This window comes from Prosopis cineraria, unplaced genomic scaffold (genome assembly GCF_029017545.1).
Source record: "Prosopis cineraria cultivar Desert tree isolate PC_DT_omini unplaced genomic scaffold, ASM2901754v1 PC2, whole genome shotgun sequence".
Lineage (NCBI taxonomy): Eukaryota > Viridiplantae > Streptophyta > Magnoliopsida > Fabales > Fabaceae > Prosopis > Prosopis cineraria.
Genome location: NW_026555333.1, coordinates 47,763,836 through 47,781,622, shown reverse-complemented (window position 1 = coordinate 47,781,622; position 17,787 = coordinate 47,763,836). Strand labels below are relative to the sequence as shown.

The 17,787-nt window shown below is 35.9% G+C and overlaps 2 protein-coding genes across 3 annotated transcripts; one reads left to right on the top strand and one right to left on the bottom strand.

Annotated features, from left to right (window-relative positions):
- Positions 1-944: 944 nt before the first annotated feature.
- LOC129302332 (molybdopterin biosynthesis protein CNX1-like) lies at positions 945-13,367 on the top strand. Of its 2 annotated transcripts, none has more exons than XM_054941130.1 (13): positions 945-1,399; positions 1,759-1,885; positions 3,149-3,252; positions 5,246-5,347; positions 5,564-5,647; positions 8,417-8,644; positions 8,821-8,999; positions 9,099-9,203; positions 9,442-9,750; positions 10,717-10,874; positions 10,998-11,104; positions 12,288-12,344; positions 12,833-13,367. In XM_054941130.1, the coding sequence occupies exons 1-13, from the start codon at positions 1,247-1,249 to the stop codon at positions 13,049-13,051; spliced, it is 1,932 nt and encodes a 643-aa protein (XP_054797105.1). In that variant the 5' UTR covers positions 945-1,246; the 3' UTR covers positions 13,052-13,367. The 2 variants fall into 2 exon arrangements, with proteins under 2 accessions (XP_054797105.1, XP_054797104.1); XM_054941129.1 differs by having other exon boundaries at positions 947-1,399; positions 3,122-3,252.
- A 691-nt stretch (positions 13,368-14,058) lies between these two features.
- Positions 14,059-16,873, bottom strand: LOC129304169 (serine carboxypeptidase 1-like). The gene is made up of 8 exons (XM_054943855.1): positions 16,507-16,873; positions 15,989-16,096; positions 15,582-15,856; positions 15,226-15,477; positions 15,034-15,140; positions 14,841-14,927; positions 14,556-14,661; positions 14,059-14,368 (listed from the first exon to the last, which is right to left on the bottom strand). The coding sequence occupies exons 1-8, from the start codon at positions 16,871-16,873 to the stop codon at positions 14,216-14,218; spliced, it is 1,455 nt and encodes a 484-aa protein (XP_054799830.1). The 3' UTR covers positions 14,059-14,215.
- Positions 16,874-17,787: the final 914 nt, after the last annotated feature.

Sequence of the window (17,787 nt, the reverse complement as noted above, 5' to 3'; positions counted from 1 at the left end):
ATTGCATGTGCATCACAAAAGATTTGTGCTAATTTTATTCTAAATGGGAATGACGCCTGTCTCTTCTCATACCGAGAGGTGACTTGTTTTTTTTTTTTTTTAATGCAAAGTCAAATATGTAAGATGTATTTAAAAATTTTTTGTTACTCTTCTGCGTTATTTTATTTAAAATGCCTGATAAATTGACGGAGGAGTATTAACTTGGAACAATTTCAGTTAAAGATTTTGAAAAAAATTTGAAATTACCGGTTGATTGAAAAAAAATTTCAAATTTCATTTTAATTCAGAAAAAAAGTCAAACTAATTTTAATAATAAAAAAAATTAAAATACTTTTTATTTGTTATATAGAATTATTAATTATTAACTTTCTTATTTCATTTATTAATTTATTAATATTACTTATAAATTATACTCATTTGTTAGACAATCAATAATATTAGTCATTAATTTGCTAACTTAATTTCTTAATTTATTAATATCAATTATAAATTATAAGATCTATAAGTAATTTACAATTAATGTTAATAAATTACAAAATCTGTCAGTAATTTATAAGTAAAGTCAGCAAATTAATAACTGATATTATTATTTATGATTGAATAATTGATGTCAAGTCTTATATAATTATTGATATGTTAACTCATATAATTTATAATTCATATTAAATTAATAAAAAAAATAAAAAAATTAATAATTAGTGATTTTACATAACAAGTAAAAAATATTTTAATGATTTCATCGTTAGAATTAGTTTGATTTTTTTTCTTTTAAAATAAACTAAATTTTTAGAATTTTTTTGAATCCACCAATAATTAAGTCTTTGCTGTGGTGTTTAACTGAAATCCTCCCAAATTAACTATAACTTCTAGTATATGGAGCAAAGATGTAAGCAATTACGCATGGCAAGAGAGTGAAAGGCTGAGAGCGCTAGAAGTAGCAGAAACAAAGGTGAGGATCGCACCGTAACGATATGGAAGGAAAGATATAAAAGGGAGTCAATATCCGTCCCGAAGACACCATCCCGAGGGAGTTTGGATTCGAAAAACTTCGTTTGGTCAATAGCACATTGTTCCAGGATCTGGAGTGACTAGTGTGTGCCAGTTTGATATACGTATATCCAGAAAAAGAAGAAATACGAAAATCCCTCGCCGCAACGGTGATTTTAAAACCCCACCGTTCATTTCTAATCACCAATAGAACAATATCACTATTCACAGTCACTGTCACTTGCCTGTGCCTACGACGATGATCTCGGTGAACGACGCTCGTCAAACAGTTCTAAGTGCAGCTAAGCGTCTTCCTGCGGTCAGTGTACCTCTACTTGACGCCTTGGGCAAGGTTTTGGCCGAGGATGTTCGCGCTCCAGACCCATTGCCTCCTTACCCCGCTTCAGTGAAGGTCAACTTCATTCTTACCTGATTTTTTTCCCAGTTCATCTGATTTTTCAGTTTTCTATTTATTATTTGTTAAATCAGCAATTGGGTACTTGTTATATTATGCCTCCAAGTGTTGCTTTAGAGCTTTCTGATATGATGAATGTATGAACTTTGTTCGTTTTTGTTTCCTCAAGTTGCAACGTTTCTTTAGCAATTGGATGAACTTGAAGTTGGATGCTTTTCATATTTCGGATAAAATGTTTAATTGAGTGCTTTTCGCCTTTTCTTAATTTATTAACGAGAGAATTGTTATGCAATCTGAGAAGGGTTGGTTCCTTGGTTTCATGACTTAATCATGGTCAATAATCAAAACTTCTGCAGGATGGTTATGCAGTTGTTGCTGCTGATGGACCGGGGGAGTATACGGTAATTACTGAATCAAGAGCTGGGAACGATGGAGTTGGTGTTACTGTGACTCCTGGCACTGTGGCTTATGTAACAACTGGAGGTGTGTTGGTGCTAATGTTCATTGTGTTACAGTGCATGCTTCAACCTCTTCACATCACAAATTCCGAATGGGAAAAATATATTAATAATTTTATTCATGGGTAGTATATGATACACAAAACAACCCCTGGTACACTAATGAGTTATAGCGCTGCGGTAGCAATTATTTGATTGTTAGTTTTCTCTTTCCTAGACCAAGATATTATGGTTTTTCTTAATATCAATGTTGGGGTGGATGGAATTTAGTTAATGGCCTTCCAATGCATCATAATTGTAGGCTGCTTATTCTGGTGAGATCAAATAAAATTTTGGGTACTTTCTTTACAATTTTATATGGGGAATATTTTTGAAAGAGAAGCCAGGAAAACTTTTGGGTAACTCAAAGTTGATGGCTGTGTGCGTGTTGTCTTGGAAAAGAGTTTGCTGTTACGTTTTCTAGTCATATATATATTACCGAGGCTGCATATGTAAAACTGAGTTACTTGTGAGGAGAGAAGGGTAGAAGTTAGGGAATTAACACACGATTATGGTTTTTTGATTCAAGTGTGATTCACAACGTGCCTTGAACTTGGAAATAGAAGGTGGACTGATGGATGTAGCGGGAGAGAAGAAATGGGAGAATGTTTTTAAAATTGTCTAAGAAGTGTATATGAGCAATAGAAAACTAATAGAATGCAGATTAACATTCTATCCTGATTTTTATGAGAGTGTGGGTGATTATCCGCTACTGTGTTCCTGGCAAGGGATTGTGTGAATAACCCTTGAATTTTCAAAAACTAAACTATTAAAATGATAAAAAGATAATAGCATGAAGACTAACAAAATTCTAACCTCGCTTGTATGAGAGCGAGGGTAATTATCAACACCCATATCTCTGGCCAGGGATTGTGTAAATTACCTTCCTGAATCTTCTAAAATTAAACTAAAAAAGGATGGACATATATAAACATACATTATCGTAAATTTCCTTATAGAAGTGGTTTTTTCCCCTTGGTACATACATTATTTCGTGAGTGTGTAAGATCCACCAATTATAGAGGAAAGAGCATTGCTGACCTTTATGAGCTGCATATATGCTGTTGATTCATCACTGGGAAATCATTTTCTAGGCTCAAGCTTTAAAATCTGGGTCAGGCCTGGGCTGCTTGTTGGTAGACTATATGATTCTATCTTTCTCTGTTAAGGTGATATCCTTTTGTTTGTTATTATTTTTTTAACGTTTCTTCTCTTGACTCAGGTCCAATACCTGATGGTGCTGATGCAGTTGTTCAGGTTGAGGATACTGAAAAAGTTGAGAATGCTTTTGATGAGCCAAAGCGTGTGAGAATATTGGCAAAAATCACCAGGGGAAATGATATACGTCCAGTGGTATTTGTGGATTGTGAATCCCTTTTTCTTATTGGATTTACTTATCACTTTATGGTCTTACATTCCGGTCATATTAGATGTTTACAACAACAACAACAACAACAACAAGCCTTTATCCCACTAGGTGGGGTCGGCTACATGGATTGCAAGACGCCATTGTGTTCTATCATTTATTAAGCTTTTAGAAATATTATTAATTAAGAGATCATGTTCAACAACTTCCAAGAGTGTTCTCTTAGGCCTTCCTCCACCTCTCTTAATCGGACTTAAAGTTATATGTTCCACTCTTTTCACTGGTGCCTCCCTTGGTCTTCTTTGTACATGCCCAAACCATCTCAACCGATTTTCTACCATTTTTTCCTCAATAGGTGCCACCCTCACTTTTTCACGTATGTGCTCATTTCGAATTTTATCTTTACGTGTATGCGCTAACAATATTAACAGTCTCACGTCCAATTATATTTTTAAAGAAATAATTCTGTCTCCAATTCTGCTAACTTCTACAACGTTCTTCTTCCACTCCTTATCTATAATGATGCCTACTCCATTGCGTGCACTTACTTTTCCTGTATACCAAAGTTTGAAACCTTGAATATCCTTAGCTCCTTCTCCACGCCATTTTGTTTCTTGCAAGCAAAGGATATTGATTTTCCTTTGAATCATAACCCCTACAACCTCTACAGATTTACAATTTAATGTCCCAACATTTCAAGTACCAAATCTAATTTTGCTCTTATGGACTAACTTCTTTAGCCGCGTGCGTCCAGAATGACACGGTAGCCCTTGCTCATTTAACACTACATCCGGGCGCCGATGCAGCGGCTCTAACTCACTTATCACTGTACTCGAGCCATGCAGCGCGTTACTTACGGGCAACGACCTAGCATTAACATTATAACGTCTATTGTCCATGTTCATGATAGATTCAACAAATTTTTACATTGGTTGTTGATGACCTAACACAACCCTCCTCCTTTACCCGGGCTTGGGACCGGCTATAAACATAGGCGGGGTTTCATATTAGATGTTTATTTTTCTCTAATTTAAGCTGAACATCTCAAAAGTTGTTGACTGTCTTGTGGCTCCATTCATGGTCCTGACAATATTCAAAACTCTTCCTGCAAGTCCCAACAGTGAACTTGTAGAGTCACACATTTCATTATTTCTAGTGAAAATATAAGGTATAATTACACTAACCAGCATCATATAAGTACTTTCCCACCAATTGTCTGCAGAAACATAATTGCATACTTGACCGGCAACTTGTTGGTTTTTCCTTTAAAGTGGTTGTTTTATGTTAATGACTTGACATCAAAATGCATAATCTGTTGTTCAGGCTTGATTGGTTGTCTGATTTATTTCATTTCTCATGCTCTTATGAAATTCTGTTTTTTTAGCCAATTTATTGTATATGATGCTTGCCTGAACTAATTGATATAAAGATTTTGATTTTGTTTCTTCACTTTCCATTTGCCTTTATCATAAGGAAAAAAGATATTTAAATTATTTTTGGATAAAGAAATAGCAATATTATTGTGAAGTAAGAGATTTACAGAAGAGGAGAATGGGCGTCCAAACATAAATATTGCTCTCTTTATCCAGAATGGGCTTCCAAAAGAACCTCAAAAATAAAGAATAACTCGAGGAACTAAAACATCTTTATAGCAAAGCTGCTAAATCTATCTAATCTTGTTTTTATTTTCTGTCATCAGCTGTTAGCTTTTTGTTTATGATTTTTTATAAATATGTCTGAGATACATTCTTTGTTGAGTGGGCTGATGTATGCAAATGATTGCTATGTGCATGAAAAATTAACTGTGATTTCTGAAAATGATAAAATCATATTGAGCACGTTGAATGCATAAGTACTAATGTTGTAAAACCCATCCATCGGTTACAATTTTTAAGTTTGTTCTTTTATCATGTTGCGTTATTAGATGATTTATCTTTTAGTTTATTGAATTCTTAAGCCTGTCTAGTAATTTGTTGGCAGGGTGTTGATATTCAGAAAGACACTATGGTCTTAACATCTGGAGAGAGATTAGGTGCTTCTGAGATTGGCCTGCTTGCTACAGTTGGTGTGACAATGGTGAAGGTATCTTAAAACTTCTCTTCAGTTTGGTATTAAGAAACTTGTGATTTTCTTTTGGACAGTTCCTGGATGCTGTAACTAAATAAGCGACTTTTGCATAAATGCATGTAGTTTGGTTTCAATCATTGGCTGGGGATAGTTTGAATTGTCCTGTCATCTGTTCATGTTCTAATACTAGGAACAGATGATGGGATGATAAGTGACAGTGGCTTTTTGCAGGTGTATCCTACTCCAACAGTTGCTGTGCTTTCTACAGGAGATGAGCTTGTAGAGCCAACTACTGGGAATCTGAGCCGTGGTCAGGTACTTTTGTGGAGGAGCAACACTTGCATAATATATGATTTCTTGGCAAAAGATTTAGAATATCTCTCTTAATTTATGCTACATGGACCCCTGAGGAGGCCAATAGTTCTCAAGTATAGGTGACAATGAGGTTCTAAGATTAGTCCTTGTGGCCTTTTCACTTGTGCTATACTAAGGGTAAATACACATTTGACACAAATTTAGCAGATAAGATTACTTTCTTTATGTTTGAAAGGTATCATTTTTAATGTGTGTGCATTTTCTCTTTGAATGTGTAAGTGTGAACAAAACCACTGAATTCAAAGCAAGCTACTTCATGTTCAGACTTTAGTATGCTCTTTCATATGGCGATTTTATTTTATTTGTCGTGCATGCGTGCGCGCACAACAGGGCAAAACACAAGAAAACAACTAGCTGCCTCTCAAGAAAAAAAAAACCATATTTCATATATTCTTCTCTAAACAAAGCCCTACACCATCTGGTATATTGGATAACAAATGATGCAATTAATGTTTTTAATAAAGTGTTAAAGAGCAAAAATGCCCTGGAGCTATTTTCCCCCGGGGGGTATTCTAAACTTTTTTTTTTTTGGGTGCAATGTTGTCCTAAAACTTTAAAAAAGAGTGTAATTTTACTCCATCGTTAAGCGTTCACCCATATCCATATTGACTGTTAAATATTTGTGTTGACCTAGAAATTTACATGTGTCAAGCTGTTCTTCTCCCTGAGTTTTTCTTCCTCAGCATGTTCTGACTTCTTCCCCTCTCTCTCTTCTTCCTCTCCCCCTCCTCTTTCTTGCCCTTTGTAGTCGGCTAGTCACACCTCCACCACCTTTTCGGCCCCTAGCTTCAGCATCACTCTTTTGGCTCCGGTCTCATTTGTTTCTTATTTGAAATCCATCATTGGACTCTACTAGTCTTGATATTTTTCTTTTTTTGTCCTCTGAATTGAGATGGTTTGGACATGTACAAAAAAGACCATGGAAGACACTTGTGAGGGGAGTGGAACAGATGACTTTGAGCCCTGTTAAGAAGGGTAGGGGAAGACTGAAAAGAACACTTTGGAGGTTATTGAGCGAGACCTTTTAATTAACAATATTTCTAAAAATTTAATAAATGATAGAGTACAATGGCGTCATATAATTCATATAGTTGACCCCACCTATTAAGATAAGGCTTCTTGTTGTTGTCATCGTCGTCGTCCTCTGAATTGAGCTTTGTTGTAATTTATTTTCTGTTAGAAGTGGGAATTATGTTGAATAAATGGAAATTTTGGATTCTACTTTGTGATTAGGGTTGATGGCTGGACTTGAAAACAGCTTTGGGTTCTCCTCGGGGAAGATGAGGTTTTCTTTGTTCAATTGTTCACTAACAATGAACTCAAACTCACCCCCAACAAAATTGTTTCAGAAACCCTGTCTTAAACCTGCTCTTGATTGTTCTGGATCTGGAAACAAATTTTACGATTCCATGGAATCAGTGAAGTCTGCAGGAAATTCTCTGAAAGGGAATGTGAAAAAACTTTGTAGTTTCTTTGAATCTAGGAAAGATACATCAAAAACCTACGGTGAAGCTTCTCTTCCATCACCCAGTAAACTAAAGTCCACAAAATCAATTGATTCCGATTCTGGGGTTTCTTCAAGTTTCAGCAATAGCTCTTGTATTAGACTGCTTGGCACCAGTGGAAATGACGTCACTTGGTTTGCAAGGAAGTTGAGAGAAAATCAATGTTTAGGTCGTTAAACATCTGGCAAAGGACTGGAGAATTGGGGAGTTCTTTGCAAATGTGGGTGAACATTCTTCAATGTTTTGGCTCACACACCTTGATTTGTTGTTTCTTTTCTCTTTGTTATTTTCCAGATATATGTATTTCTGTGAAATTAAAATTATTCAAGCAATATATATATATATTGTGAAAAACAACTAGCTAGCTGCTGGGATTTATGGCTTATTTAAATATGGTTTTGTATATTTGTTTTATGGCTGCATCGGACAAAGAAGAGCACTGTTAGAGAAGTTGGTTGACGGAGTTTGAGAATTTGCTGGAGGAGAGAGAAGCGACAAGAGTCAAGGAGAAGATTGGCTTTAGAGGTGACATGTGTAAAGTTGGGTCAAAATGACAGGTTTAATAATCAAACGTTAGTATAAGTTAATGGTGGCCGGCGTAGCAATTTTGCACCTTTTTGAAAAGTTTCAGGGCAACTTTGCTTGAAAAAAAAAAAGTTCAGTATATCAGTCACCCCTCACGAAAAGTTTCAGGACATTTTTGCCCTTTAATCCTTTAATAAGCAATGGCTGAATGCAGAACAAGATACTCCTTGTCCAACATGTGTGCTTCTGTGTGCGTAGAGAATACCTTTGAACCACTCCACATTTAGTAAAGGATTGGGGGCCTTTTAGCTGGATCAGGGACATTTGACGTGCAACTGAACTACTCACAAAACGTTTGATATGTTAGACAATGTTGGTTTAATTATCCATGTACAATTTATAGCAGACTATTAGCAAATACGTGTATTGCATGTCAAAGTTTCTCAAATCATTCCGGGGTGAGTTTTTTGAGGCTAAAATCTGTTCTGTAAGTAGTTTGGCTATTAAACCTCAACACTAATTTATCAATTGAATTTTTTGGTACCCTTTATTATGTCCGTTGGCTAATCACCTTGTTTTTGTTTATCCATTTTTGGGCTCTGTTTGGACTTACAGCATATTTCTGAAAGTTTCTTGGTGATTTTAATGCTGAATGTAAGCTGATATAGAAGTTATGCAGATTAGGGACTCTAATCGTGCCATGTTACTGGCAGCTGCAATACAGCTTCAGTGCAAAGTCCTAGACCTTGGTATTGCTAAGGATGATGAAGAAGGTCTGGAAAGAATCTTGGATGATGCTTTTGCTTCTGGAATTAATATTCTTCTAACTTCAGGAGGTGTGTCCATGGGAGACAAAGATTTTATCAAGCCCTTGCTGGAGAAGCGGGGAAAAGTACATTTCAATAAGGTTGTGTCATGCTTTTATTTGAGGTTATCCATACGAAAGATACTAATGTCACGTAATCTGGGTCATGAATGCAATCCTTATGCAACAGTTGGCAGGAATAACAGAATATTAAGATTTCTCTATCTAATATTTTTGTAATTAAGAGTTTGTAATCTTAGTTTTTATCACACTTTCAGGTGTGTCTTAAACCAGGGAAACCACTGACATTTGCAGAAATTGCCTTTGAGTCAACTGAAAATAAAATTCTAGCTTTTGGGTTACCTGGAAATCCTGTCAGCTCTTTAGTGTGTTTTCATCTCTTTGTGGTCCCTGTAATACGCAACCTTGCAGGGTGGACTAACCCTCATCATCTGAGGTCACATACCCCCAAAACTTCTGTTGGCATTTATGTGTGACATTGGGATAGTGGCCTGTTTCTTTCCTCTCTGATTTATTCAATTTCATTTTTGTACAGTATACAAGCTCGGCTTTGTCAGCCAATAAAGACAGACCCAGCTCGACCAGAATATCATCGAGCTATTGTTTCATGGACTGACAATGATGGGACTGGCAATCCTGGGTAAGTTAGGACTTAGGAGTGAATCTCTTTTCCTCAGTCTGCTACAATCTACATACAGATCATATCTTTCCATTGGGTATGTTGTGGGAGTGGTGTTGTGATGGGGTAGGACAATCACTTGTGTTGGTACCTACAATTTAAGGAAGATGCATGTGATGAAATTTCCTTTATATGATAACAGTGTATAATAAATGCATTAATAAAATATTGAAATGCTCTCTCTGCTCTTGAATTTCAGCTTTGTTGCTGAGAGTACTGGTCATCAGATGAGCAGTCGACTACTAAGTATGAAGTCAGCTAATGCCTTGTTGGAGTTGCCAGCAACAGGCAGTATAATTTCAGCTGGGACCCTTGTATCAGCCATCATAATTTCTGACCTAAAATCTATGGCTCTTGGCGGGAATAATATGCTATCAAATTCAACCTTTGCTTTGTCTGGAAATAAATCACATAAAATTACTGTGGATAGGCCAAGTGATGCTGAATTTAGAGTTGCTATTCTTACAGTAAGTGACACAGTTGCAATGGGGGCTGGACCTGATAGAAGGTACTGTTCGTTTTATTTATATTTTATGCGGGTGTATACAGTGGTACACATAGTAGGAGATCAGGACCAAAGACTTTTTCATAGCCTTCTTCAACATGCTTTGAAAAATAGGCTGAGCAGTTCAATTTATTTTGTCTTTGCGGCTTTGACTTAATGTTCAACTACTCCTTTAGAGTATGGAAGGCATTCTTTCCCCTAATCTTGTCAGATGAAGTGAAGCCTTAATTCTTGTAGATGCCTTGAGTAAACACTCTGCTAACAACACATAAATAGAATTTATTTTTGAAACCGCTATATGATGATAAGGAAAGTTATTTTTAATTTGATTTTGCTGTTGCATACTATCAGCCTTAGTCACCAGAAGTTTATAAAACCGTCCAGAGTCTGAACAGTTTTGTACTTTATTGAACGAAGTGCATTAGAAATGCAGGTATTTACGTTGAGTGCATCTATTGCACTTCGTGAGCCAATTGGAGATTTTTTTTTCCTTTTCCTTTTTTGTTGATATAAAAATAAAGGAGGGATTTATTACGGTTTAACCCAGTGGTCCTCCCACACTAGTTTGAAGCTTGATAGCATCAGGATACACCTCTTTGAATCATTATTTCAAAGAGGTCACGATGTTGATGCCAAAGTGAAGGGCAAACTTGATATTAGCCAATGTCAAAGTGGATGTTGGAAGCACTGAGTGTTTTGCTACAGTGTCAAAGGAAAAATTCCTGAAGTCAAGGAATTCAGTTCAGTTTCTTTCTGTTGTGCAGTTATTTTCTGTCATTAGTTAGATGTTTTTCCTTCTCAGGGCTGGTCTGTGTAAGTTTTAATGCAATGTATTCGATAATATTCATGAGTTCTTTACTGGCTTTTTCAAGATATCACTAAATTTTCAAAGGTGACTGGAGAAGACATATAGAGGCATATTGGTTTTTGTAAACTTCAACGCCTACTAATTCCTATGTATTTATACAGTGGTCCCAGGGCAGTTTCTGTTATTAATTCCTCTTCAGAAAAGTTAGGGGGAGCGAGAGTGGTAGAAACAGCTGTTGTCCCAGATGAAGTGGCAAAAATCCAGAACATTCTGAGGAGATGGAGCGATATTGAACTAATGGATCTCGTAATTACACTTGGTATTGATCTACATTGTTAATCAATGAGTCAGTTTCTTTGATAAATACAGAACACCTAATTTTGTTGAGTTGACTTCCTTCTTCTACTACTTTTTCTTTTTTAATATTTTCTTTCCAATCAAGGTGGTACCGGTTTTACCATGCGAGATGTAACACCAGAAGCTACAAAACTGTTGATTGAGAAAGAAACACCTGGTCTTTTGCATGTAATGATGCAAGAGAGTTTAAAGGTACAACTATGGATATGTTGATTAGAAATTTAATTATTTTTGTTTCTTGTGTGGATCTGTTTTTTCTTTCCTTGTTACTAGAAGGGTCCTAAGTATTTTACAGAATTTGAGCATCTAAAGGGTTGTTTAGTGGGCTGGAATTTTAACATTGGTATGCTAGATTCCTTGGTAACCTGGGTGCCTATGTTTGGCATGCAAATGGTGTAATGCCAGCCAACATTGTTGCTAACCAACCAGCAGAAATGTCCATGACTAGAGTTACTTTATAATCTTACTTAAACCAACCGAGAACTCAAGGTTTCCTAGGTCCCTATTTCATGGAAGGAGGAAATAGCGTTCCATTTGACATACCATAGTTGAGATGGAGGTATTTGTATTCAAATTTTCCTTGAAAATATTCAAGAAAACCCACAAGCCCAATCAGTAAAATTTTAAAATTTGCTTCCTTAATCCAGTATATTCTGAACAGAAACAACCCACAATGAGCAAACTTCATATGTGAAGGGCTGATCTGTTTCAATCATCTAACATGCTTAAGTGATGAATAATCATTATTATTGAATGGAAAGGTGTGGGGGGCACTTAGTTTCAGTTCCATTTACACTGAACTGTAACTTTAATCGTATAGTTATAGTAGTTTTAGTTTCATCAATCAAAGCTACATCAGTGAAGATGCAAATTGCTTCAAAAGTTGTTGATTATTCTTTTTGTATTCATAATTTGAGATTTATTTTCCCCCCTCAAATTTATTGAACCATCTCACTTTGGCCACCAGCCTTATAGCTCAAATACCAGGGAACAGAAGACCTCCTCTTGTTAATTCGACCTGCAGAAATGAGAGAGACATCTATAATTAAAATTCTGGCTCTTAATCCTGTGAAAGACTAGTTACTGAATGATAATATAGTATTAGAGCCTGAATGCATTTCGTCTGTTATCACTCTGAATTGCTGTTTCTCTTTTTCACGTCGGTTCAATTTCAGAGTAGTAGTTTAAGACATGCTTCTGCTTGTTGATTCTATTTGTATTATTGGGCATGCTTCTCAGTTTTCAAAGATTTTGGATCAATATCCAGTTATTTTTCTATTCCCTTTTTGGTTTATGTCACTTGAGTTGTTGCTGATGAAACATAACTGTTAAGTGTTAAGCATCTTTTTTCGTTGGTCGCTTTATTTGTAAATAGGTGACCCCATTTGCAATGCTATCACGCTCTGCGGCTGGAATCAGAGGCTCGACATTGGTAAGAAAAGCAATAAAATTATATTGTGCTTGTTTGCAAAGGATAACAGTGTATGGAAGAAAAGAATCTTGAAGCCCGTGCTGTTATGAACATATTTCCTTTCTCATTTTGATTGTTTCGCTTTAGTGCTTCACAAGTGTTGTTATTTATGTATCATCTTTGCAATGTTTTTTCACCGGATGATGAAGTATTTCATGGCGATTTCATATTGAATAATGTAAATGTCAATTAAACATCTTGCCCCTCTTGCCCTTGCACAATCATCATTGTTCATATTAACATGCTGTTACAATCTCCAGCTATTTATTCCTTGTATATACATGTTCTATTCTCTTAAGTTCTTCCTCATTACTTTTATGTTGTATCTACTTAAGCAATCGGTATAGCATTGAAGTTGAGATATCAGCTTTTCTGATTCAGACATAATTGTCCAGTCTTAAGAAGTTGGTATTTACATGCTAAATTATGGTCCTTGATTTGTAATGCAGATCATTAACATGCCTGGCAATCCAAATGCTGTTGCTGAGTGTATGGAAGCTTTATTGCCAGCACTTAAGCATGCTTTAAAGCAGATTAGGGGAGACAAGAGAGAGAAACATCCTCGTCACCTTCCACATGCTGATGCTGCTCCTAAAGATACTTGGGAACGAAGTTATAACTTGGCCACTGAAGGAGGCTCTGGATCATCCTGTTCCTGCTGTAAATAAAATAAAATCTGTACTGTCTCTTTATCTTCCCTCCCTTTCCTCGTTTCCTTGTATTCTTGTTCCCTCATGGGGTTGGAGATGAATGGGGTTTAAATCTCTTTTGTAACGTGTCGAAATAATCAAGCTTTCTTATGTCGCTGCTGCAGCATTGGCTGTCTTTTCTTCTTATTTTTTGGGCCTTCCCTTGCATACACTTGACTTGAGGACTGTGAAGCAAGTGGCTAATATGGCTGCAGTAAATTTCTACTGTAAACAATTTCTAATTTGGAAATTACCACACAAGAATTTTTATAGGATCCGTGAAAGATGTTAAAGATGTCATGTTTCTCAGTCTGTTACTTTTTACATCGAAGCTATTGTAATATGTTTTGTTTCTAAACTAGGTGTTACATAACCTTATCAGCAACACAAAATTTGGCGCTCTGCTAGAATCACCTTTTGTAAGTCAGAATATATGTGCTAATAATACCAGGTAAATCAGGTTACCCACAAGTAGTATGACAGAAACTAATATAGTCACTTTAAAGTTCTTTAAAAATGCATTTGTTAATCGTAAAATAGGTAGGTCCTCTTGAGTTCAGATTTTTTTTCCCTGGAGGTCGTAGTTATTATTAGCTCTTGAATTTTCATATTCTAGAACGCCAACATGGCTGCCCATTCTCTCGAGAAAAGGAAAAGTACTCACTGAAAAGTGCTTTGATCCTCTAGTTAATGTTTGGTTGTTTTCAATGTTGACTTGGCTTTTGCCTTGTCATGACAGTTAGCACCTGAGATGGCTCAAATCTAGTTATGCTTGAGTGTTTATTCTCTTTATGATATATTAATTCTATAAATTATTAGATCTGGTTAAATTTTCAACTTGATGGGTCTGAGGGGAAAATAAAGTGTTTTCATTTTTTACATCACAAAAGAAACTTGCATAAGGGATCATATGCCAGGTTTCTGACACATTTTTATGACAGCGAACGAAATAAGCTTAACAATTGAGGAATCAGATACCATCAAAATATAAATGGCGCTGCTGCACTATGACCATATGGCAATGAGCATTTGAGCATGATTCTGGGTCAAGATACTTTAGTTTGTAGTCTTTTATTGAGGAAAATAAGAACTAGAAAAGACATGTAGATAAGTTGCGTTAAGCAGACGGAGCTAGAGTTCTGGCTATGGCCATGGTGAAGCCGGAGGCGCAGAGCGCTTGAGGAATGAAGTAATGAGGATGAGGGCCCTTGCTGGTTGCCAACTGGGAACAGTGTGGCCAGCTCCTCTCACTGTCACAATCGTTAATCCTTTGTATTGCTCCACATATCCTCCTACCTGTAAACCAAGATTGTTAACCAAGATCAATGCATCAAAAAAATAGCAAGACCAAATCACAAGTAAACAGAAGGTTCATGCACCTGTTAGAAACAAGTTTCAAAGCATTCTCAAAATTCATTTTAGTGGTGCTAAGGGACTAGACAAAAGGGTTAAGATGATATGAAAAAAAGGTTCATCTCAATACCTCATTTCCTGAGTACCATGGTCGCCATGGAACCTCAACAGGAAAGTTGAGACGGTTGATTGAGTACTTAGACGATGTGACTGGTACCCGTCCATCTGTGTCCCCGCTGCACAGATAATTACAATCATCAGTGTATTTCTGTGTGTAGGATTTCTGATAGCTTTTTTCCCCAAACGTGCAAAGCACAATTTTGTGAGGTTGGATCTTCAGTAATTTCTCTTGATTATTGGGACTTGAACTGATGTAGCATTGCATAATACTTATTGTAATGAAAATGGGACTTGCCTGTAAATCCACACTTTAATGCCAAATCTGATGAGATCCTTGATGGTGGGAAGGATCGTACTTGGGCTGTCTGTCCAGTTATAATCTCTGCAAATTGGCGCATATCAAATTAATACATGCATGCATGCTTGTTCATTTAACTCGTGAAACATAATTTTTTTTAATAAAAAATAATCATATTATATTATTATACTTGCAATGAGTCCAGTTTGTGGGAAGAGCATGGAGAGCTAGCTGGACGTCTGGGTTATTCATATAGGCTTCCACGTAGTAATCAGAGCATGGATCATAATTGTACACCTGAAATTATCAATACATTAATTGAAAAGACAGTCTCATCAGATTGAGAAGATATTGCTAACAAAATGACTGCAAGAAGACTTACAGAACCAGGCGGACCATTTCTGAGTGAAGTGTCACGGCAGAGTGGAGCGTAAATGTTGTACCAATCTATCTTCCCTTTCTCCTGAAGGGCCTTTCTCGTTGCACTGACACACACGTCTGAAACATTATCAGTGGCAAAGTCACAGTACTTATCAATACTTGAATGGGTTTCATCTGAGATTAGAGCATGTGTCCATAAGTAATCGAATATTCCCTCTGAACTTGTTTCATCATCGATCCAAGCATTCCCTATCTGAGATTTCATCACAAATTTGTCAAATTGTATGAAATTTGATAGTAATTAAGTGTGTTGCAGCAAGCAAATTAAAGGGCATTGTTGTTAAAGGATGGACGTACAGCAATGCCTTTGAGGTTGATAATGGTTTGTCCAGAGAAAATATTTTGGACCAAAATGTTGTAAGCAAGTTGAGGCACATAATGACCAGCGTAGCTCTCTCCAGTGATGAAGAAATCTCTGGATTTGTATTGTGGAAATCTCTCAAGCCAATTGATGAGGAACACATAGGCATCTCTTGCTGTAAACTTATCTCCTGCTTGATCATAATCAGACGAAGTGTTTGAGTAGGAAAAGCCCACTCCAGCTGGTGATTCCAAGAACAACACATTTGCCACTGCATGAATTCATCAACACCAGAATATGCATACATGTAATTAATTTGAAGATAATGAAGTATTTGAGTCTTTAAAATGATCAAAAGCATCAACTTAATTACTCTAAAACAAATAATTAACTCATATCTCACCATTGTTCCAAGCATACTCGTTAAGAAATAGACTTTTTCCATTAGAGTTGACTCTGAAGGGTCCCAATTCCTGAAACGCCCCATAGCCAAATGAAGAACATCCTGGCCCTGTGAATTGCAACCATCCAATGAGCACAAAGGCAAGTAAGACTGTATTACACAAAGTATGCTACATGTCTGAAAAATAATGAGCTTTAGTTTAGTGATACCGAAAGCATTTTTGAGAGATGTATTCAAGTTCAAATCAGAACCAAAATGTTAAAATAGCCTTCAATATATAGCAAAATTTAGCAAGCTGCAAAATTTCCAAGCCACGAATAGTATTGCGACTTATTTAAGGCATTGTTTGGAATGTGAAGAAAATAGGGAGGAGAGATAACTATAGGAGAAAGCTGTGCTAGAGGAAAATTTTCACACAATGCCCAGGAAAATGTGTTAAGTGATGATGGTAAATAGATAAAGCCAATAGGCATTGATAACAACTTAAGGCAAATTAATTTTGAAGGAATTCTTATTACCTCCATTGAGCCACAACACTAGTGGTTTGGTAGAAGGATTATATGGAGACTCTACAAAGTAATAGAAAAGGGCTCTTCCAGCATTTGGATCAACTGTAACATAACCAGAGTATTGATTAAAATTGACTCCATAAGGCTGTCCAGGAAATGCACTAATCTTATCACTCTGCATTAGCCCTTCTTGGGATGACACATAATATTGCTGTTTGGACACATCTTTCTCTTCCCAAGAACTTGTCAGAAGCTTGTTCTTTAATCTCTTGGATAGAATCAGCTCTTCCAGTTGATCTTCCTGATTGGCTTTGCTTGTAGCAGAAAGCAAAGCAAACAGGGTCACACAAGCATAAATAACAACTCCGATCTTCATCTTGCTGTGTTTTCTTTCTTCATCTTGCTTTGCTTCTTCTTCTTGTTGCCCCAACTGGTTTATATAAGGCGGGAAATTGCATTTTAAGATCAACTACTTGATGTTTAAAAGTCAACAAACAATTCATGAATTATATTCTTTGAATTCTTTTAACACTGGTCCGTTTCTTTTTATATGACGTCTAAGATTTTTGCAGGGAGATTAAGGAAAGTAATTAATATGTTAATAATCTCACTTAGTTGTCAGATATGCCCCTGTTAATATATGAATGTATTGGAAAGTAGTGGTTAATATTATCTTCAAATTGTAAAATAACACAGATAGAAACAATTTTTTATGATCACATGCTTGTGTAGTTAATTCAAATATTGATGTTTTCAATATATATTGTCCAATTATAATAGGAGTTTGTAACATTTTAAAATTAATGTGTTAATTTTGTTCCTAAAAAGTAAAAACTAATTTCTTTTAAATGTAATACTGAATTAATGTTTGTTATTGATAGAGCTCACTAACATAATATGATCTATGTAGTCGATCTATTTAGTAAAATAAGACTTGTATTATTATTGTTGTTGTCGTCCTTGTTGTACTAGAATGTTAGCAAGCTTTTTTTTTTACTTTGGTTTTATGTAGTTGGAGGGCTCTGAAAAAAACAATTGACACCTTACAATACCAATGATTTTTTTCTTTTGGTTTTTTATGTTTGGAGGGCATTGAAAAAACAAATTGACACCTTACAATACCAATGATGATTCATGACCAGCCGGCTGATTATTTTGCATGTGGTTCATGTCAGAATGGAAGTATGTGTATATATATATATATATAAATCATCAGATCTTTGTAAATTCCAACATAATTAAATATTGTTTAGGACCGAGTCTTTATTCTTATAGTAACTGATTAAGGTC